A 21,683-nucleotide genomic window follows, 5' to 3' on the forward strand; every position below is an offset into this window, starting at 1 on the left:
TCCGAAACTTTTCACGCCTGAACAAACTACTCAGACTTCAGAAACCAATGTGAACGCCCGTGTGCCATCTACAGTTCAGGGTGAAGAACAGAGATTGTCACAATCTATAGAACATACTCGATCTGAAACAAACTCAAAGTCTAAAAATACTGTCAAAACGAGAACAGGTAATGGGAAAAAGACTGACAGTCCAAGATCTGGCACCATCATCATTTTGTCTGCAGGAAACCCATCTGAAACAGACAAATACATTTAATTTACGTCAGTACGATGCATATCATTATTTCTCACCTTCGGGTGATAGGGCCTCTGGTGGATCTTCAATCCTTGTTAAGCAGAATGTTATCCACAGCCATGTACCACTTACAACTAATCTTCAAGCCGTTGCAGTGAGACTTACACTTCATGTTGTACTTACATTATGCTCACTGTATATTCCGCCTTCTTCAACACTTCACGTAACTGATCTCCAAGCTCAATGAATTTGATTGGTCCGTTCACAACGATCTCTGTGGAAGTGATCATTTTCCAACGATATTATCTGCATCTTCTCCGACTGATTCTTCATCTTATACAAGATGGAATTTTTCCAAGGCCGATTGGTCCTCATTTCAAACTCAATGCACACCTCAACTAAGACCCGAATGTTTCAGTGATATTGCTGATCCTATTCAGGTATTTTCTGACGTTTTAAATGTAATTGCTGATGAGTGCATACCAAGATCCTCTACAACTCCACATGTACGAAAGCCATGGTTTATGACAGACTGTAAAAGTGCTAGAAAAGCAAGGAAAAAGGCAGAGAAATATATCCGCCATTACCCAACTGTCCATAACTTAAACATATTTAAAATACTGAATGCAAAGGCGCGTCGTACCTTTAAACAAAGTAAGCGACAATCTTGGAGGAACTATATCTCCAAAATTAATGCACGCACGCCTTATGTCCAAAGTATGGAACATGGTTCAAAGAATTAAAAGCAAAGGTTCAAAATCTCCCGTTCACCATCTCAAAGATGGTGATAATCTAATTACTGACAAATGTCAAATTGCAAATAAAATTTGCGAAACTCTTGCCAAAAATTCTTCATCAGCAAATTACGTCCCTGAGTTTCAGAGATACCAGAAACAACAGGAGAAGATAAAACTTAAATTTGAATCAGATAACGGTGAAGACTATAATGAAGTGTTTTCATTACATGAGCTATATAGTGCTCTTCAGCAAGCTCATGACACAGCAGCGGGTGTTCATTCATTACGAGCTGCTGAAACACTTGCCTGAACCATGTCTGGTTACACTTTTGGGTATATTTGACAAAATATGGACATCTGGAAACTTTCCTCCTTCATGGCGTAATGCCATTGTGGTCCCAATACCCAGCCTGGTAAGGACCCTACTGATCCTTCCAATTACAGACCGATATCTTTAACCAGCTGTGTCTATAAAACCATGGAGCGAATGGTAAATAACAGATTGATTTGGTATCTGGAAACCAATAACCTCATTACAAATATTCAATGTGGTTTTCGGAAGAATAGAAGTACTATTGATCATCTAGTACATTTAGAATCCTTCGTTAAAAATGCTATAGTCAGTAAACAACATGCTGTGTCGATTTTCTTTGATCTCGAGAAAGCTTATGACACGACATGGAAGCATGGTATTTTGAAGGATTTACATGACTTTGGGTTGAGAGGCCGTTTGCCTCTATTTATATCACAGTTTTTAAAAGACAGACAATTTCAAGTCCGAGTGGGTTCTACCCTGTCTCACCATTATAATCAGGATCAGGGTGTTCCACAAGGCAGTATTTTGTCTGTCACTTTATTTAGTATTAAGATCAACAGTTTATCCAAGGTTTTAAACGATTCGATTGACGGATCCCTTTTTGTGGATGATTTTAATATTTCTTGTCGTGGTAAAAATATGCATACCATTGAACGGCAACTACAGTTGTGTTTAAATAAAATAAATAAATGGTGTCTTGAAAACGGCTTTAAATTTTCTAAATCAAAAACTAATTGTATACATTTTTGTAGAAAATATAAGCCGCATAAGGACCCAGAATTATCTTTAAATGGCACCCCTATCAAAGTTGTAAAGGAGGCCAAGTTCCTGGGTTTAATTTTCGACTCTCATTTAACATTCTTACCGCATATTAAATCCCTTAAAGCTAAATGCCTTAAGGCACTAGATTTGTTAAAAGTTGTTTCAAATTCAAACTGGGGAGGGGATCAAGCTACCCTCCTTCACTTATACAGATCATTAGTACGGTATAAACTTGATTATGGCTCCATCGTATATGGTGGAGCCTGTAAAAGCAACCTGAAACTTCTTGATTCTATCCACCACCAAGGTCTAAGACTTTGTCTTGGGTCCTTCAGAACCTCACCTGTTGACAGACTCTACGTTGAGGCTGACGAACCTTCTCTTACACAACGCCGTATTAAATTATCCTTACAATACATTACTAAATTATACTCTAATCAATCTAACCCTGCATATAACCGTGTGTTCAATCCACTGTATGAGGATTTGTACGACAAGAAGTCTTCTCTTGTTCCACCTCTTGGGCTCAGAATTAAACCCTTTCTTTCTTCAGCCGGCATTGAGCTGGATAATGTAGCTCCCTCCCGTCTTCTTTCTTCTCCTCCTTGGCAGATGGGTAGGCCACAATTTGACCTAACATTAACTACATTTAGAAAATCAGACACGAATGAATTACAATATAAACAAGAATATAATCAATTGAAACATAAATATAGCAATTATAAACCCTTATTTACAGATGGGTCCAAGGACGGTGGAGCAGTGGCTTGTGCCACTGTCATTAGATCCAGAACAATATCTTTTAGATTACCAAATAATAGCTCTATTTTTACAGCAGAAGCTAACACCATACTAACGGCTCTCAAATACATACAAAAACACCCTAAACATAAACAGTATATAATCTATTCCAACTCTCTTTCTTGCCTTCAGGCGATTAAAAATATTTCTTGTAAACATCCACTTTTAATAGAAATTATTGAACTGTACAATAATCTTGCTACTGGCCAGTGCGACATCGTCCTTTGTTGGTTACCTAGTCACGTTGGCATTTCTGGTAACACAATGGCCGATCTTGCTGCCAAGGCAGCACTCAACAAATCTGTAACACCACTTCTTATTCCATACTCAGATTATAAAGCTACAATAAGATCTTATATCCGTCATCTGATGCAGAAGAAGTGGGACACCCAAGTAGGTGTAAATAAATTACATGAAATAAAACCTTATGTCGGTTATACTTACTTGGGGTGTCAGTCCAGATTTGAGGAGGTCATTATGCGACGATGTCGCATTGGCCATACGAGGTATACTCACGGTTATCTATTAAAAGGTGAAGATCCTCCGTTTTGTATCCCTTGTGATGAAACAATCACAGTCCAGCATGTCCTGCTTGACTGTGTTGAATATTCCATCACAAGGGATAAATATTTTAATTCACAAACTTTGAAGGATCTTTTTAATTATGTAAGCTCTCATTTAATTATTTCATTTTTAAAAGAATTAGATTTGCTGAATAAATTGTAAATAGATAAATGTTTTATGCTTGGGAGTTTGACTTAGTAACTTAGAGTGTTAGTGGCTGTATCCTCGAGGGGGGTTAAAGCACTGTAAAATTATTGTCCTCCTGAGAGGGTACGTAAGTCCAAAAACATTTGAAGTCAAATTTGATCTTCCATCTTTTCTTAGCCGTAGTATATCTGTCATTTTAATTTGTGGCTAATCTTGCATACAATCACCAGCAGCTGAGAGGATGATATAAATCCAACTAGGGACCATGCAGGTAGCAGACGTACTGTAAGTCCCCATGGCCCCTAGTATGGTGATCTACCTTCAGTTGTTGGTGATCCATATAGCCTGTTTTTTATATTGTATTCCCTGAATAGTTATATTAGTTTTAAATTTTCACGCTAGTTTTATTTCTTATTGTGATATTCTAATTGTTTTACTGTCCGTCGTCGACAGATTTTTCTGATATACATAGATTCCTTTTATAAGAATGCTCTCGTCACGATATGGCTGCAATACTGCCGATGTGACGTTAAATATTAACTCACTCACTCACTCATAACATTTTGATAACGTGGAGATACCCCCATGTAACCCTTTCTCAATAAACAGATGCATATCATAATCAGTGAATAATTCTAACTCATCTGGGTTATTTGCCTTGACCAAACTGTCTGGAGACGACAACAGGAACTGAACACTATCTATGAATCTCAACCCATTTAGTGAAAAGGATATATATCTCTCCATATTGTTTGGGATATAGGATATGTTGCTTACTACCTTTGAAATAGCTTGCATAATCAAGTGTGAATCATATCCTCTTAAATTGAGAAACACCACCGGGATGTTAACAATTTTGGGGTTTATGCGTATTTATAAGTTACAGTCATTGCGAACCGCGCCTCTGTATTTCCCTGTCATGTGACAGTGGCCACTATTCAGAGGTTTACAACACATGTGGCAATGTGTGCATTTGATGTGCGTCTCATTATCTGCTCTTGTCATGCGTATTGGAGTTGTATGATGTAATTTTCTCTTTATCTCTTCCTCCTTCTAAACACTTTAGAAATTGGACCTCTGTAAATAATTGGAGGGTTAGTTTGGCCATCACGACGAATGACCACATACCCTAACCCACAAGCCTCATGCTGCTGAACTTTCTGTGTGAAACTTTTATCAGGCGATGGAGCCATGGTATCGATTGGTTTAATAATAGCTTCGAAGTCAGCGTAGATAATGTATGGTACTGACACAGCAAAAATAACTCATGGAAACTGGACTGAAACTTAAGTTTCCACTTAGAATCCAGGGAGTTTCCGTTCGTTTCCACTGAGTCTCCGCAATAATGGAAACTTACAATTACCCACTTTCTAAGCGTTTCCGCAAGGTATCCGTTACCCACTTTCCAACAGGTTTCTGTTGAGTTTCAGGTAACTTAACGGAAATCTAATGGATTCTCTAAGTTTTAGTTATCAAGACTCCATCAGGACTTCATTTACAACACTCTACAGCACTTCATTTACACAGGTTCACAGGAGACACTTGTGTGTCATTGTATGTAACATACTTGTTACACCTGGTTGGCAAAGACAATAAACGGAGTTTGTGTACAATGATAATGCATACATAAAGAAAAACAAATGATACAATAAGATTCACTGTTTTATTTTCAGACAAATAGAGATCAAAGATATAGTAAGAAAGATATAGCACTAATTAACAGATCAATATGTGTTACAAATATATTTCTAAAAACATGCGACAGCTAACATTTACTTGCACCCCTTGACAGTCATCCTCACACTGACAGAGACAAACACACCCAAGTCAGTCACTAATATTGCTAACCACATAACAACACACAGCCTGCAATACAATACAATAATAAAATGTAATAAAGAACTTTCAAAATAAATAAAAGTGTATTAAAAATAAATATAGGTCTGATTGAAAATAAACAAAAATTAAGATGGAATAAAATTGAAATAAAATTATAACATGTTTTCAAAGATAAAACTATTAAAGTTTTACAATGAGAACAAATTAAATTGAATTGGACATAGAAAAAAACCACGTTCATGTCATCATGACATCTGATTTTTGTGGTTGATAAACTTCAAGATATTGTTGTTTTCGATTGGCATCTCTACCCGTATGGCTGTCTCTCCTACACCTAGGCAATCATCCCTGTGTGAATCGAGCACATCGGCTCTTGAAAACTCCTGAAGGCACCTTTCACAGAAGTGTTTCTTTTCCTTGTGTTTTGTTTGGTCGAACGCCAAGCGACTGAAATATGTTATCGGTATGTAGTGACATTGTTCATCTCTTTGTATTAGAAATACATTAGCTACTTTTCTACCCTCCTTATACAATACAGGACTTATCCTGTGGACTGTAAGTTTATTACCTTCATGCCCGAATACGTTTATAGCCAAATCTGGATTCTGTTTTTCTATGTTTGTGCACTGGGAGATAGGGGGTTGGTTCATCTATACCAAATCATGTCATCATCCACCGGATAACTGGAAAGTCTGCATAGATTTATCTTAGCTGGAAATAATAATTCTTAATGATATCCTCATGCAATTTTCCCCATGAATATTTGGAATATTAATCGTAGCATGTTGTCTGCGAAATATTTAGGGGTTGGTAGAGACTTCCCTCCTCTGATAGGTTTATAGCTTCCTATATCCAGGTAGATCACATTAACCTTATCAACCACCCAACCAGATCCCCTGTTAGTGTAATGTTTTTTCTGTTTTTTTCAAATGATCTATCAATGGAAGAGTTGATAGTATCTGGTTGTGTTGTAGCTTCCTGATTACGTCTGAAGTAAACAATAGTGTATTCAGTAGCACCATCCGCCTGTTGTTTCTCTAATGTCATCTTCAACGTGAGTTGGAATTTAATACCTCTGAAATCATTCACTTTATGAAATACCAATTGTTTTATATCACCAAAGTTTATATTTCTTTGAACTTCCATCTTCCAACCCCTCAAATATTTTCCAATAGCACGCTCAGTGGGCTTGAATTGTAATTCTATAGGGGTTTGTTCCTTTAGTAATTCAATGAGCTCAAACTTCCTCATACGTGAATACACCCTCATACCGCGCTCGCAGGCTTCATTGATCAGTTCTTCCACATTAGGGATGGTTTTATATTTGACCCTAATAAAGTTAATAATTCAGACGTTCTCATGCGGGAATAACCCTACAATCCATTGTCACGTGCTTGCCTTCTTAACTCACGCACTGTTGCAATGGCACAGGGTTCATACTCACTCATTCTCAGTTAACCGGGACTATTGGGGTCTACTACTGTGAAATCATAAAGTCAAATCAGTATGATCCATGTTAACGTTTTCAGTCAGAGGCACATCTGAAGCAAACTCCTGTAAAATTTCCACACTCGGGGACAAACATTTTTTTCATTATCAACGCCTGAAAATGTGTACTCCATTTCAGCTTTGTAATTTACGTTACAGTGCCTAATTACAAAAACTTGATACATAACTTAATTTAAAATTGTGATATCTTCCGTATATCATGGAAACAAACTTTCACATATTTTCATCTAACTATGGAGCGTAATCAATATTCTTAAAATCGAAAAATTAGAAAATCGGTGTAATTTACAAAGTGATATACTTATTCTCAAATATAAATTTCCCCCATAAGTAAAATATCAAATGTCACTTCTAATTTAAAGAACTGTTTAACTGTATTTGAATGATCTTTTTCGAATTGTTTAATCCTCTAAATCTTACACAACTGACAATAGTATATATATTGGAATTTGCAGTTACCCAGGATTAGGTCATTTGTCTGTAACGTAAATTACTATTCTTACATTGGATGAACACCGGCAATCAAATTCAACCACATAATTCAACTCTTATTTCAGTCAAAAAACTTTTAATAAATCTTTCCAATGATTCTCAATCGCAACACAAACAGCTTTTGAATCATCACAGTTTTGATATTTAAATGAATAAAATGTAATATTTTAACACTCAAACATAACGTAAATTACCAAATTCGCAAAAACACATCGACTAAACGAGAAATGCTGCATTTCAGAACATTGTCAAATACTCTAAACATTGCAACAGTACAAAATATCGACCACTGTACGAGTTAGCTACACGTGTGAGGAACACTGGCCATGTTTAAGACCGGTAACGTAAATTACGATACATAAGACACATATCCTTGTATCTCAGTAAAAAGTGCAGAAATGAAATAATGTCTCAAAATGTGTTCTTAACCATTTCTTCCACACAACACTTAAACTGAAAGTATGGTCGCTCGACAATAACTGACATTTTCCCTGTAACGAAAAGTACAGTTTTCTAACCTTGTATAAATTTTCTGATGTAGAACACTTACTTTAACTCAACAGATTTCAAAGTCAACATGTTGAAGGTAAGTATGTTACTTATGGAATGTAACAGAACCATTTCAGGGGAAATATGACCCTTTCAACTATGGTAACGTAAGTTACTTCACTGTTGCCATGAATTGTTCCATCACGGCAGCATCTTTTTCGTAAAGACTGAAGATTCTACGGGTCTTCCCGGTTGGTATTGGAGTCTCCTCTAACACAAACAGCAGCTTGCCCAATTCTACCAACAATTCGTCGCTCTTCTTTGGCCATTTGTAAGCATTGAACTGTTTTTGAGCCTTTGATTGCTCCATGAAGGAAATATGAACCTCATCATCTTCTTGATCAATATCAATGACTTTTCCAATGTAAGGTTTATTTTCATACAAGGCACATACAAATGCACCAACTTTTAGATTTCCCATGTCAAGAGTTTGAGATTCAGGAACCTCTGCAACCAAAGATACTCTCATGTCTTGCGATGACGTCGAAAGCACTCCTGTTCCTGTACTGCGAGGTAGGCGAGTCTGTCCAGTAGTGGACATGCCTGACATCTGGACACGAGATCGTAACGTCTTTCATTATACCCTGCATGATTGCAAATACCAATGAGAAGTTGTGCTGTAATACTGGAGACACATAGACAGTGCTTTTGTGCTGAAGAAGGCCCTCATCATCTTTGTAATAAATGACTACAGGGTGCAATGTGACCATCTCCTGATTCCAATACGCTGATTGGACTTCATCCATTGACTGACAGCTGTAGTTTTCTGCGAAGTCCATTTGAATCAACACATGATTCTCAAGAAGGTTTTCCTTCATGGACTTAAACTGGCTATACTGGGTTTTAACTCTCTCGATGTGTGAAGCTATATCTGCAAAAGCTGTTCGCATTGTTTCAAGAAACTGACGCTTTGCTTGTGTCACATCGACATGCGTTTCATGCGTTGTTTGCCATCTTCTGTTAAGACTCGTTTCCATTCTTTGAATGTAACTGATTGTAGGCCATCATCGATCTTGGAGAGGATTTCATCAACACCAGACTCTCTGTACTCATCAGCAAACCTGTCTGGACTTGTTGGACAATTCACCTTCATTGACTGCAAGCACTTGAGCTTCAAGGCAACATTTTGGTGCTTTACACATAAGCACGATACTCTAGCAGCATAATTCACTGTGCTTATGTGTTTTGGTCTGAATCGGCAAAAGGGCGTTAAAGAAACCTTGACCTCTGTATTCTCAGCCAAGAACTTCAGGTAGATGTTTTTCAAATAGTCATTCAACACGAATTTCTGTATTTTGTTTCTCTTTGATGTTCCTTTCACAGCATCAGCTTTTCCAGGCATCTGTCGAGAGTTGTCCTCCGTTTCCAAAAATTGTAAGGCCATTGTTGATGCTCTCACCTTTCGTCTCTGCTGTAAACTCACGACCTTCGTTGTTGCCTTGTACAGACTTTTCCTTGAAACTTTTGCAGCTCTGGAAAATGTTGTCTCCAGTCTGTTCTTTCTCAGAACGTTACCATATGTCATACGGCAGATGACATTTGCCATGTTTGATGTATTGTTTTTGATAGTAGAGTTTATTTCATCAGCCACGCATTCACCTAGTAGCAGCCTCTTTCTGATTGTAGGATTCTTGGTTGGACTGATACCTTCTTCTCTCATTTCTTTATCAATTTTGCTTCTAGGAGATTCTGAATGTTGTGAGCTCAAACTGATTTTGTTAGTCTCTCATACCTCTTTTCAGCTCTTTTGATTTTCCCGCTTCAGTGTTGTATTTTGTGACATTAGGTTGGTTATCTTTCTGTTCGCCTTTGATACTGCTCTGCTAACTCTCTTTCTAGTTCTGTTCTTGGAAGGTAACTGTGGCAACTTCACTACCATGGGAGTAGCAGCTGTTGTACTGGATACACCGTTGTCATCCTCTACTACGTCACTTGTGGTTTGACTTTTGTTTTGATCTTGATTTGATGCCACAGGAACAACATTTTGATCAATGTCATTTTTCAAAAGTTTCACCTTTTGCCTGTATTCAGACACATTCTTTCTTATTCTAATCCTCCTTTTGTTTTTATCAGCTCTACTCAGATTTGCTGTTGGTACATAATATCCTTTAACACGCTTTGTTTCCATTTTGAGATATACTGCTCCCAATTTTGCCTTTTTTCTTTCTCTGTAATTTACGTTACCAATATGTATCTTACGTTACTTATCTATTAAGGGACATTACTCTGATCAACGTCATTCAAATATCAAACCTGACTTTCAATGTGAAGGTTCAGTAATTTGAGACATGAAAACCCGATGCTACAATGAAAAGTCAGATATTTTTTGTCTAAAATATGTCAACTGAAGTATTACTTACCAAACTTGCTTCAAGACAATCGTTGGTAGCACGTATTTCCTCTCTTCCCAGAATATTTACTGCTTTAATCACTCGGAAAAACTGCCGTGACATGCTGTCTGTGGCCTGCAATGACTGGCATATCTTTGGGGGTTACACCTTTACTTCCAGGCCGTTTCCCAAATACGGTGGTAACGTAAGTTCCAGTAATGTAAATTATTTCTGGTAATGAAGAAAATGTTGCCACATTGTATGAACACTCAATGCATGGTTAGGGCCCATGGCTAACATCATTCCACCTGGCTCCAAGTATATCGGGTCGAATACAGCTGACAGAAGGCTAGGTTTTCAGTTATAACAGTAATGTATGATTACATCCTTAAAAAATCGGTACTTATGAAGAATATATCTGTCTACGTTGGAGGAAAACTTTATGTTGATTAAGCTAATTTTTTAAACTAATAAACACATATCATTTGACCCACTGAGAAATGGCGTTTTTATTGACTTTGGCGATGGTTTATCACAAGAACCGATAGAAACAAACAGAGGGTAACGTAAATTACCCAGTCCCTACCGACAAAATATATATGCATTTTTTTGTTTCATTCACGCGGAAATATGGACAAAGTGATATTTGCAAAAGAAACCACATATATCTTGTTGAAGTTATGCTTATAACTTTAAGGAAAAGTCTCTTGGTGTAAGTTTTATGCAAGTTCATTTGTATTTGGTCTCTACTGCCGACATTAGAAAAATGGCGTCATTGAACCATATAAATTTGTCTGACGCTTCAAATTGTTTTACTGCAAAGCGTTTGATGTTTGAAAATGATTGTAGATGCTATTATTTGAAATATCTGTACATGAAAATTTGTATTTATGCTCAAATATTTTAAAGTACAGCCAGCTATAAAGTAGGCAACAGCAATAGTCCCTCTTAACTGAGAATGCGTTACTATATGTGAATCATTTGTCTAATTGGCTGTCATTTTATCGATTATGCACACACAACCCACTATAGAGATTGAAATACATAAGTAGTAGAAGGGATGGTGCGTTCTAAATCACCCCAGCATGAGCCATCGAAGTTAAAAGGATTTTTTAGACACCAAAATCACTTTATGTGAAAGCAGACGGGGAGTTTGTGAGATTCACATTATTAACGATAATATAGCTTATACAGGGGTGATTTAGAAGCCCCATCCCTTCTACTACTGTTGTAGATATGATGTAGCTTTCTAGATGGCAGGTGTATTTGGATCAATAATACTGGTCAAAACTGACACGGCAAATATGCACACTCAGCATTAGTTGTCACAGTATGGCACATTTAATGAGTATCAGTGTAGGACAGAAGAACCATGTTCTAATACAGACAGACAGTAAACCCCACTGAAGTAACTACGGTATTAATTTCAACTAACGTCTCCAGATCAAAACGAGCTTATGACATTCAAGTTCAGACATGTCTAAATGGTAAGACTTTCACCTGGAAGTCCCTTGGCAGGGAACAATTTCTTTCAATGTCATTTTTAGAAGTTGAATATGTTTAGTTATGTTCAGGTACAGGCACATCTTAAACCTCACACTCATCAAACGACTATTATAGATATTTCAGACATATGAGACCGGTGACGGTCCCGGGGTAGAATAGGCCTTCAGCAACCCATGCTTGCCATAAAAGGCGACTATGCTTGTCCTAAGAGGCGACTAACGGGATCGGGTGGTCAGGATTACTGACTTGGTTGACACATGTCATCGGTTCCCAATTGCGCAGATTGATGCTCATGTTGTTGGTCACTGGATTGTCTGGTCCAGACTCGATTATTTACAGACCGCCGCCATATAGCTGGGATATTGCTGAGTGCGGTGTAAAACTATACTCACTCACACTCACTCAGACATATGATTTGACAAGAATGAAATTTAATAGAAGATACCGGATGAAGTAGTTTAACACATATATACTCACTGTGGTATTTCAACCATTTGCAGTGAAGAACATGCAGTTGATATAAAATTCTCCAAGTGGTTGGATCATTTTAGGTTTACCGGGGCTGTCACTTCACCAGAACTTAATAATAATAATACCTTTGATAAACAGGCCAGCTCTTGGTTGCGTTTCCACAAATGTTTTTGCAATAGTCATGGATCAAACACTGTGTACATTCGAAATGACATATTTAATCAAAGATAATTGAGATTAATTCGTAACAGAATGTTTTCCCCTATAGCACTGCTTATAAATATCGGTCAAACTATGTACTTCATGCTTCTAGAATTACAATATGTTTACTTTCTGTTCCTAACCACCTTTTGTAACACATCGCACACACCAAAATCTTCCATGCAAAGGTAGTCACGTGATCATGTTCACTCACAAATTCGAAGAAAACAATCAGAACGTTAAACGTTGTTCATAGATATCTCATGATATGATGAGCGCTTTTATCTGTTTATTGGTTTCACATTCTGAACGAATCGCCCCGTTCTGTAAACTGTTGCGGCAACACACTGTCACTAACAGTGTTGCCTGCCTGCCTCCTCTCCTCAGTGTTTCTGACACACATATACTGAGAGAAAAAAATAAGGGACCGTATATATGAAAAAACCAAAACCAAAACAAAACATGAAAAAAAATAACATAAAACTTTTTTAAAATGTTACGATTGTGTACAGACTATCACTTTTTTGTCAACAATTTATCCATGTCAGTGTTTCTTGTGCCAGATTGGGTCAGGGCACAAATAGGGATCGGTCCAGGCAATACTTGGAAATAACGTTCTGACTATGGTGGGTGTTGTATATTGTGATGCAGAAATATCAAAACACGAGGACGGGTTCATGCTGTTCAATTAACTTGAACGGTGAAGAAGCGGTGAGTGTAAATAAACTTGTTTTCTGGAAGACAACATAGCTCGCTCTCTCTTTCACGAACGGACTTCCTTCATGAAATTACTGATGCAAGAGTGAGAGTAAAATTCCGAAAATAACACATAATCAACATGAGGATATGTAGGATATCAAATATTTCATTCGTTGTGAGATATTTATACCTTATTTGCACGGTTTGGTGATAGTGATATTCGAGACGTTCCGAAACCAAGCTTACAATATAGAGTTGGACAGCCTCATCACTACTCCAAAAAGACAAAACAAGCAATCGACCGACAGTAACCCCGTGACGTCAGAACAGGCGATGATGACATCATGACCTTTGTACTTGAACCTTGGTCCGGTGGCAGGCAAGGGCGTCAGTCAGTGTTACCAAATTTCAGATGACGCCTGCCAGAAAACTTGTAAATATTAGAAGACGTTTTCTGCCCAGTGTGTCGGTGCATGGTATCACATTTGGAGTTGAACAACTGCCATAATGTTTTCTCTCTTCTAGTGTTCACGTATTGATACAGACGGGGTGATTTTTCCCCCCACTGGAATGGATGCAGAGTTTTTATTCAGGCGCACATTTTCGCACTGTTTGAAAAGTGAACGTTGTGCTAGATTTGCGCTCGCGTGGTTCTGGATCTGCGTACGGCTATAAAATAGAACAGGAGTAGAATATTTAATTTCCTATCCTATAAATACAACTGCGACAACCTCAGGAATTTGAGAAATAGACATTGCTAAATGTTGTCCAAAACTTGTGTGTGCGTTAAAAATCAGTGTATATCTCCTTTTTTTTTCATGCACCAATAAAATCACTCTGCTACGATTTTTTTTAATTTGTCATCTTGACGCAAAGCGAGAGCTAAGAAAATACAGTTTGATATCTGAACGATATAAGTGTATATGAAATGGATGTATGTGCTAATGCATAACTTCATACTCACAAAATCAAATAAATGTCAAAAATTGATTTTCTTCTATGACGTCAAACGTCGACAGAGAGGTCATGCATCGATCACCCTTTAACACTTGTGTAGAGGCTTAAAATGTGGTATAATACACGTACTGAGTCAATTTCTGAGTCTTTCTTCAAAAGCTTACCTTTTATCCATTATATGATATGGTATTGAACATGGATGTAACATGTAGATACTGTTATCAGTTTCATAAAAAAAAAATATCTGAACGATACGCAAAATAAACATCAGAATACTTGAAGTGCAATCGGAATGATATGGCCATTGTGTTTACCCTTGTTCAACCGACCTTCACCTCAAAGAAATTGCCTAATATGTGTGACATCACTACAGATGACCGGTTTCTTTCAAAATGGTGGCTTCGCTGACAAGGGTACACAGTATTTTATGAGGACTCTTTCCTTGATTAAGCGATCTTTTGTACACAAATGTGAGATGTACCTAACCTGAATTATTCTGACTATCTGTATATTGTTGTATGTTTGTTTTTGCTTTTTTTTCAAAGTTTACATTCTAAATGACGGAAGTAGCCAGAAATGCTGACAAGTACCGTTTTCGTTCTGCGTGATTTTGCGTCAGTCACGGCGTCACGCTGCACTAAAGGTTTGACAGTTTCTTATGAATTATCAAACGATTGCATTGTATCTATTTTTAATATGCTACAATATTCTTCCACGGAATATTCTAAGCGTATTTAGCTATTGTAAGCAGTGATTACACGACTGGATGCTGGAAAATTTCCTAAAATGCTACCGCAGTGTAAAATCGGACTTTTTCTTTGTTTACATTTCAAACAAATATGAAGGAAAGACGACTTAAAGATTTATTTTTTATATGTCTCAAAGTTATAGGCGAGGTCTCAGCAAAATCATTTCCACTTATCCAAAAAACCCATGTCACTCATCACTAATACAAATTAATGGCTATTTTCTTTCAAGTTCACTTCAACACGTGGCCGCTAATGGTGACTTTTGTCGAACCTACGACCTAAATAATTATTACCGGTCATTTTCAGAAACTGTGTTTTAACTAAAAACTGTATGTTATGTCAAGAGGGAAAATATATGTGTCCTAGGGATAAATAAAACAGATTATTTGGATGACGAGTGTTTTCAGTGTTTTCAGTCAGTGCAAAATGGGTTCATTTCCCTATGACACAGTAATCAGCTGCAAATGTCCATTCTCTCTTTGCTAAGCAACGGCAACTAACACTGCTTGTGTTGTGTGGCATGGGGCCAGCATTGCGCGGCTCTGTATGGCCTTTGTGGATAATTGTGACGTCATCAGCAGTGTGACGTCACTTTCACTGTACAAATGGCGCCACGTCAGCTGAGTGAACCTCGGCTCTGTCTGAGGTCACAGAGTGCAGCGACATGTAAACAAACAGTTTGTTGTCTGTTTCACAATTCGCGAGATTCTCAGAACAAAATTAACACAGAATTACGTCAAGACGGGCGACGCTTACGTACAATCACTCATAGTTTATGTTTACACTGACTTCACTATTTTCTTACCTGATCATGCGAGGTTCCAAACACAAAACATGACAAAATGTCTGAAAAATCATTCAACAACTTTTATTTATATTCAGGAAGATGAAAGAAAATCTCCTGAATCGTGACACACGACGACGTGGACGGCACACACCACGACGGTGTCAGTAACAACATCTGCTCGTCTCTGTCTACATCAACACCGACTTCAGTGTGCACCATGTGACACCAGCAGATCCAACACGCGCTGATATCTCCTGCCTCTCGCCTTGTCAGCCGCTGTCTCCCCGTCGTTGTTCCTGGCGTTGACGTCCACCACGTTGAGATCCAGGATCAGCTTCACCGTATCCAGGTCTCCACCATCACAGGCCCAGTGAAGGACGTTGTTACCGTACTTGCTCACCAGTGACACATCAGCCCCTCTACCCACCAGGAACTCCACCACGTCCCTGCGTCCCTTCCCTGCTGCCATCATCACCGGTGTCATTCTGTACCCTCCTCCTCTATAGTTGATGTCAGCGTTTCCCGCTGCCAAGATCCGCTTCACTCTCTTCAGGTCACCGTCCTCGCTGGCGTCGTAGAGGTCGCGGCCTGCTGCTGCTGATGGAGTCACTGTAACACAAAGTAAACTGTGTACACCAGACATCTTTGTCACACATGTACAATGTTTACATGATGTTGATACATGACTCGGACATTGCTACATCATTTAAACAATTCCATCATGGCTGACAACAATCCAACATGACGGGAATGTCAACATGTAGTCTCTGGAATTAACGATGGCGTGTTTAATATGTAACTTTCTGTTAGAGTGAGATGGTGTAGCATTATTTTGTGCACGACTGGAGAGTGTTGATGTTTGTTGAACTTTACAAAGTGATAATGTCAATACAACTGTTGTTGCTGGGTTTTCCAACCTACCATGGTGATCAGAGTCTTGTGTCGTCACTGGCGTCGGTGGAACTGTCGTGCTGGGTGTCAGATCCTCACTCGCGTCAGTCGTGGAGGCTGAAACAGGGAACATGTTGTTCAGAAGACGATACTTAGCACATAAGCATTTCTGTTTTTCCTTTCAATATTATGTACGATTAAATTGCAAACACATATCTTATGGATAAAGTGTTAATCATATATCGTTCATTTTGATTGAGATAACTCCTAATAGCACGGAAAAAAGTTACACATCCTGATATTATTTGTTTACAGTTTGAAATTCTGTGACTGACAATGACACCGGTTGAGATTCATCCCTCAAGTCAAAATGGCCACGAGCATATACATCGGTGAGGTAAATGCAGGGAGAAAAAAAAAATCAGTGTGCACCATGTGACACCAGCAGATCCAACACGCGCTGATATCTCCTGCCTCTCGCCTTGTCAGCCGCTGTCTCCCCGTCGTTGTTCCTGGCGTTGACGTCCACCACGTTGAGATCCAGGATCAGCTTCACCGTATCCAGGTCTCCACCATTACAGGCCCAGTGAAGGACGTTGTTACCGTACTTGCTCACCAGTGACACATCAGCCCCTCTACCCACCAGGAACTCCACCACGTCCCTGCGTCCCTTCCCTGCTGCCATCATCACCGGTGTCATTCTGTACCCTCCTCCTCTATAGTTGATGTCAGCGTTTCCCGCTGCCAGGATCCGCTTCACTCTCTTCAGGTCACCGTCCTCGCTGGCGTCGAAGAGGTCGCGGCCTGCTGCTGCTGATGGAGTCGCTGTAACACAAAATAAACTGTGTACACCTGACATCTTTGTCACACATCTACAATGTTTACATGATGTTGGTACATGACTCGGACATTGCTACATCATTTAAACAATTCCATCATGGCTGACAACAATCCAACATGACGGGAATGTCAACATGTAGTCTCTGGAATTAGCGATGGCGTGTTAAATATGTAACTTTCTGTTAGAGTGAGATGTTGTAGCATTATTTTGTGCACGACTGGAGAGTGTTGATGTTTGTTGAACTTTACAAAGTGATAATGTCAATACAACTGTTGTTGCTGGGTTTTCCAACCTACCATGGTGATCAGAGTCTTGTGTCGTCACTGGCGTCGGTGGAACTGTCGTGCTGGGTGTCAGATCCTCACTCGCGTCAGTCGTGGAGGCTGAAACAGGGAACATGTTGTTCAGAAGACGATACTTAGCACATAAGCATTTCTGTTTTTCCTTTCAATATTATGTACGATTAAATTGCAAACACATATCTTATGGATAAAGTGTTAATCATATATCGTTCATTTTGATTGAGATAACTCCTAATAGCACGGAAAAAAGTTACACATCCTGATATTATTTGTTTACAGTTTGAAATTCTGTGACTGACAATGACACCGGTTGAGATTCATCCCTCAAGTCAAAATGGCCACGAGCATATACATCGGTGAGGTAAATGCAGGGAGAAAAAAAAACAGAGCTCCCTGTCTGCTGGGTTTTCCCACCTACCTTCAAGGTCTTTTGTCGTCACAGGCGCTGGTGAAACCGTTGATTTAGGGCTCGGGTCAGTCGAGGCTGAAACAGGGGATATTTTAATCAGAAAACTGTACATAGTACAACATATGGGCAAAGTATTGTGACTACTGGTTTCAGCTTTCCACAGCTGTTTTGCCTTTCAGCATTATGTACGGATCTACTATGTAGATCTACTAATCTGTTATCAGTTGTAACAGAAGTATTAAACATGTTTAATTTAATGGATATTTCATTCCCTAAGTATATTTTCACAGTTTGACAGTGAATGTAATAAACTGTCCATTGTGCATTGACTGTATGATAATATTATGTATTCATAAAGTCTAACTAATCTGTTATCTGTTATAACAGAGGTATTACACACGGTTTGATTTGATGAAGATTTCATTCCATAAATATATTTTTACAGTTTGATTCAGTAAACTTAAAAAGCTGTCCATTGTGCATTGACTGTGGGATAACAGTTGAGATCCCCCCCTTTGTTGATATAGTAGAATTGAATAAATGAAAAATATAAACATGAACGGTGTAACAAAACAGTCAGTTCACCCTCATGGTTAGGGTTAGGTTAGGGATGCATATTCAACGGGGATGTCATATATCAGCATATATTATTTTCAGAATGTTACTGTTAGTAGACAAACAAACAATATCATCTGCACTTTCACCTACTCATAATTCCATAATTATGGAATGGCTGCCTTTCTAGTTTGAATTCACTAACCGGGACTAGAATGTCCTAACCCTACCGTCTCTGTTTAGTGCATTGGTATTTTAGGCAATTCCATAAATTCTAATGTGAAGCAGATTAACACTACAGTGTTTAACACACAAAACTTGATTCGGCGTTTGTGCAACACAGTTGTAATTTGTGTCAGGCAGTCTCCGTGAAGCACTCACAAAATGTCAGAATACCGAGTTGCAGTGGTAGCAATTCTCAAACAACTGCTAACCAAGGCGGAAACTGCAGCTGACACAACCGTACTTGTGTACATGGATGCAGTGCCCTTTGATAAACGATAAGGGTACAAACACGTGGCAGTGTGTGGTGGTAACGTTTGATATGTCGGTTGCCCGATATTTTTCAATAATAGAAATTACGAAAATATAGCATAATTGCCCTTCCATAATCTACTTTCCGTTGAATGTCTGATAAAATGCATAATTTCTGATAAAACGCAAAATGCACAAAGCTATGTTTGGCCGTCTGCTACAGCGGGGATGTTTTTCAATGTAGCGAATAAAAAACACTAAATACATTTGAAATGAAATATTGGACTGGACAGATTTAAAATAATCTCACAAAGTCTCCCGTGAAAGAGGTAAATGCCATCAGATCAAGGTTAATGGTAAGAAAGAGTACATAATTTGATCAAATAAAACAAGTCTATCAGGTGAAACGCTGCCTTGTTATGCTTCCCCAGACCGTCCATTGTCCCCTATTAGTGACAAGCTAAGCACAGGTCTGGGTGTAAACATTGTGTGAAGCAAATACTTCGTTCCTACATCATTCAAGCTGCTTTACAGCAGTCATACAACATACATTTACACTGTATCATCAGATTTCATAAATCACTTTAAAATCACAAACTGAGAACTTACCCACCAATAACGTACGTCCTAACACGAGCGACACCTCACTGCTAGTTGTGAAACGCTTTGACTGGCGATGCCATGAAGCACAGCTGCCAGCTATGACGTCTGACGTGTTAGGTTAGGTGCACGACAACGTTTAGCTCTCGCTTGCTTTGACTGATCAACAACTCTGTATATGGAAATATTTCCAATCGTCCGATGTTTGTTCTCTAGTTTTGTTTTAGTTTCATGACAGCAGCATGTTACAGTTCGCGTTACCTGTGACATGACATGGACAACAATTGTATATTAGCATATCGGATACTTCCCTAAATTGTACTAATTCGCAGACTGTTTGCCACTACTAAATCCTAATTTATTCGTCAAATAAAATATAAAAGTCCCCTTTCAAAAGAGATCATATGTGGATGTTAGTAGACTCCAACGGCTAAGATGTAAATAGCTGCGATATTCCCATTTCATCATACCATTCACTATTATCTCAGACAACGCTAAAGTTATCCAAATTACTTTTCAAACTAAGCTTCATCGTAAATGTCGCCCTTTGACACATTACAGCATCGGAATTCGCAGCCTTATTTGCAGTAGGTTTTGAGATGTGAACATCGGATAATTACTTGGGGTGTTCAATTAAAAAAATAGCATATTAATGATCACTGATATATCAGATTTTCATGAAATCAAAGCTGATAATTCTTAAATGAATTGAATCCAGAATCGGTTGAGATGTTTTCGAAAATGCAATTACATGAACGCCGAAGTGTGGTTTCCATCATATCGGGGAGTGTTTATACAGTCACCTTTGGCGAAGGTCAGTATTGAGACAGCTATTACATCATTACATCATATCATTATCCAGTTAGTTCGGAAATGAAAGGTTTTCACTAAAAACACAGAACGTTTCCCTACGAGATACTGTCTCAAATGCAGAAAATTATGCTTAGTAGGTATACGTTATGACTTAAAAACACTGACTAAATGCAAACGAAACAATATTGTTCTTCCTATAGCTCCCGACTTAACTATCAAGATAGAAGGTTCATTAGCGACTAATCTTTGTTAAAATTCTCACCTGCTGTAGTTCCAGGATGTGTCGAGGTCCTGGCGTCATTTACCTGCAGCTGTAATGCACGTATATCATTGGTCAACTTTCCATGCACTTTTCCAAGACTCTTCCTGTAAAGGTCTCTTTCCTGTTCAGCTCTTCTCAACTTTTGTGCCAGTAGCTTGAGTTGTGTCTTTGTATTCTGTAGGTTGGCTTTCAAATTTAGGACTTCATTGACAACATGTCCACTGATCATATTACCAATGTAGTCTTCATTCATGATGCTATTGATCCCTTCCTTGACGAGAGGCTTTATTAAAGCAGGGACGAATGTCGTGGTCAGGTCTTCTTTTAGTGACAACTCCAAGTCTTTAAAACGGTCAAACATTTTACGCTCAAGATTAACAACTGTACCTTTCCAAATAATCATATCCATTTCCAGCTCTCTCACCCGTTTAGACAACGTGCCACGCTTAGGAACAGCCTGTACGTCACCGACAGCAAATACCACAAGGACGAAGAGTACAAGCGTTGATAGCTCCATTGTCCGATGAAACTGTGCAGCAAGCAGCTTGGTAGACGACTGCCTCGCTGCCGGGTAAAGGGCTTTTATATGGTCCGGCTCAAGTTTTTGGTACAACGCCAGCTCGGGGAACCAACCACACGCTACATCAGTAGTGTGCATACGGGTGACGTCATAAGAACCGGCATAACGGATAACTACATGAGATGGATTTGCAGTGCCATGTACCCAGCAAGAACAACACTGCTTGGTGTATTGTCACTATTAAAGTAATAATGTAAAAAGTATATTTTGTAACACTTGGGATTACACTTTTCTCAGCAAAGTGTACATATTAGGACATATGTTGGGTCGAGTCGACAGGAGGGTACGCAAAGTGATATTGATAT

The 21,683-nt window shown here is 38.6% G+C and overlaps 1 protein-coding gene across 1 annotated transcript; it reads right to left on the minus strand.

The window, feature by feature from the left end:
• Positions 1-15,711: 15,711 nt before the first annotated feature.
• On the minus strand, positions 15,712-21,380 carry LOC137259964 (poly [ADP-ribose] polymerase tankyrase-1-like). The gene is made up of 6 exons (XM_067797621.1): positions 20,799-21,380; positions 18,104-18,169; positions 17,680-17,766; positions 16,975-17,367; positions 16,573-16,659; positions 15,712-16,260 (listed from the first exon to the last, which is right to left on the minus strand). The coding sequence occupies exons 1-6, from the start codon at positions 21,313-21,315 to the stop codon at positions 15,857-15,859; spliced, it is 1,554 nt and encodes a 517-aa protein (XP_067653722.1). The 5' UTR covers positions 21,316-21,380; the 3' UTR covers positions 15,712-15,856.
• Positions 21,381-21,683: the final 303 nt, after the last annotated feature.

This window comes from Haliotis asinina, chromosome 13 (assembly GCF_037392515.1).
Source record: "Haliotis asinina isolate JCU_RB_2024 chromosome 13, JCU_Hal_asi_v2, whole genome shotgun sequence".
Lineage (NCBI taxonomy): Eukaryota > Metazoa > Mollusca > Gastropoda > Lepetellida > Haliotidae > Haliotis > Haliotis asinina.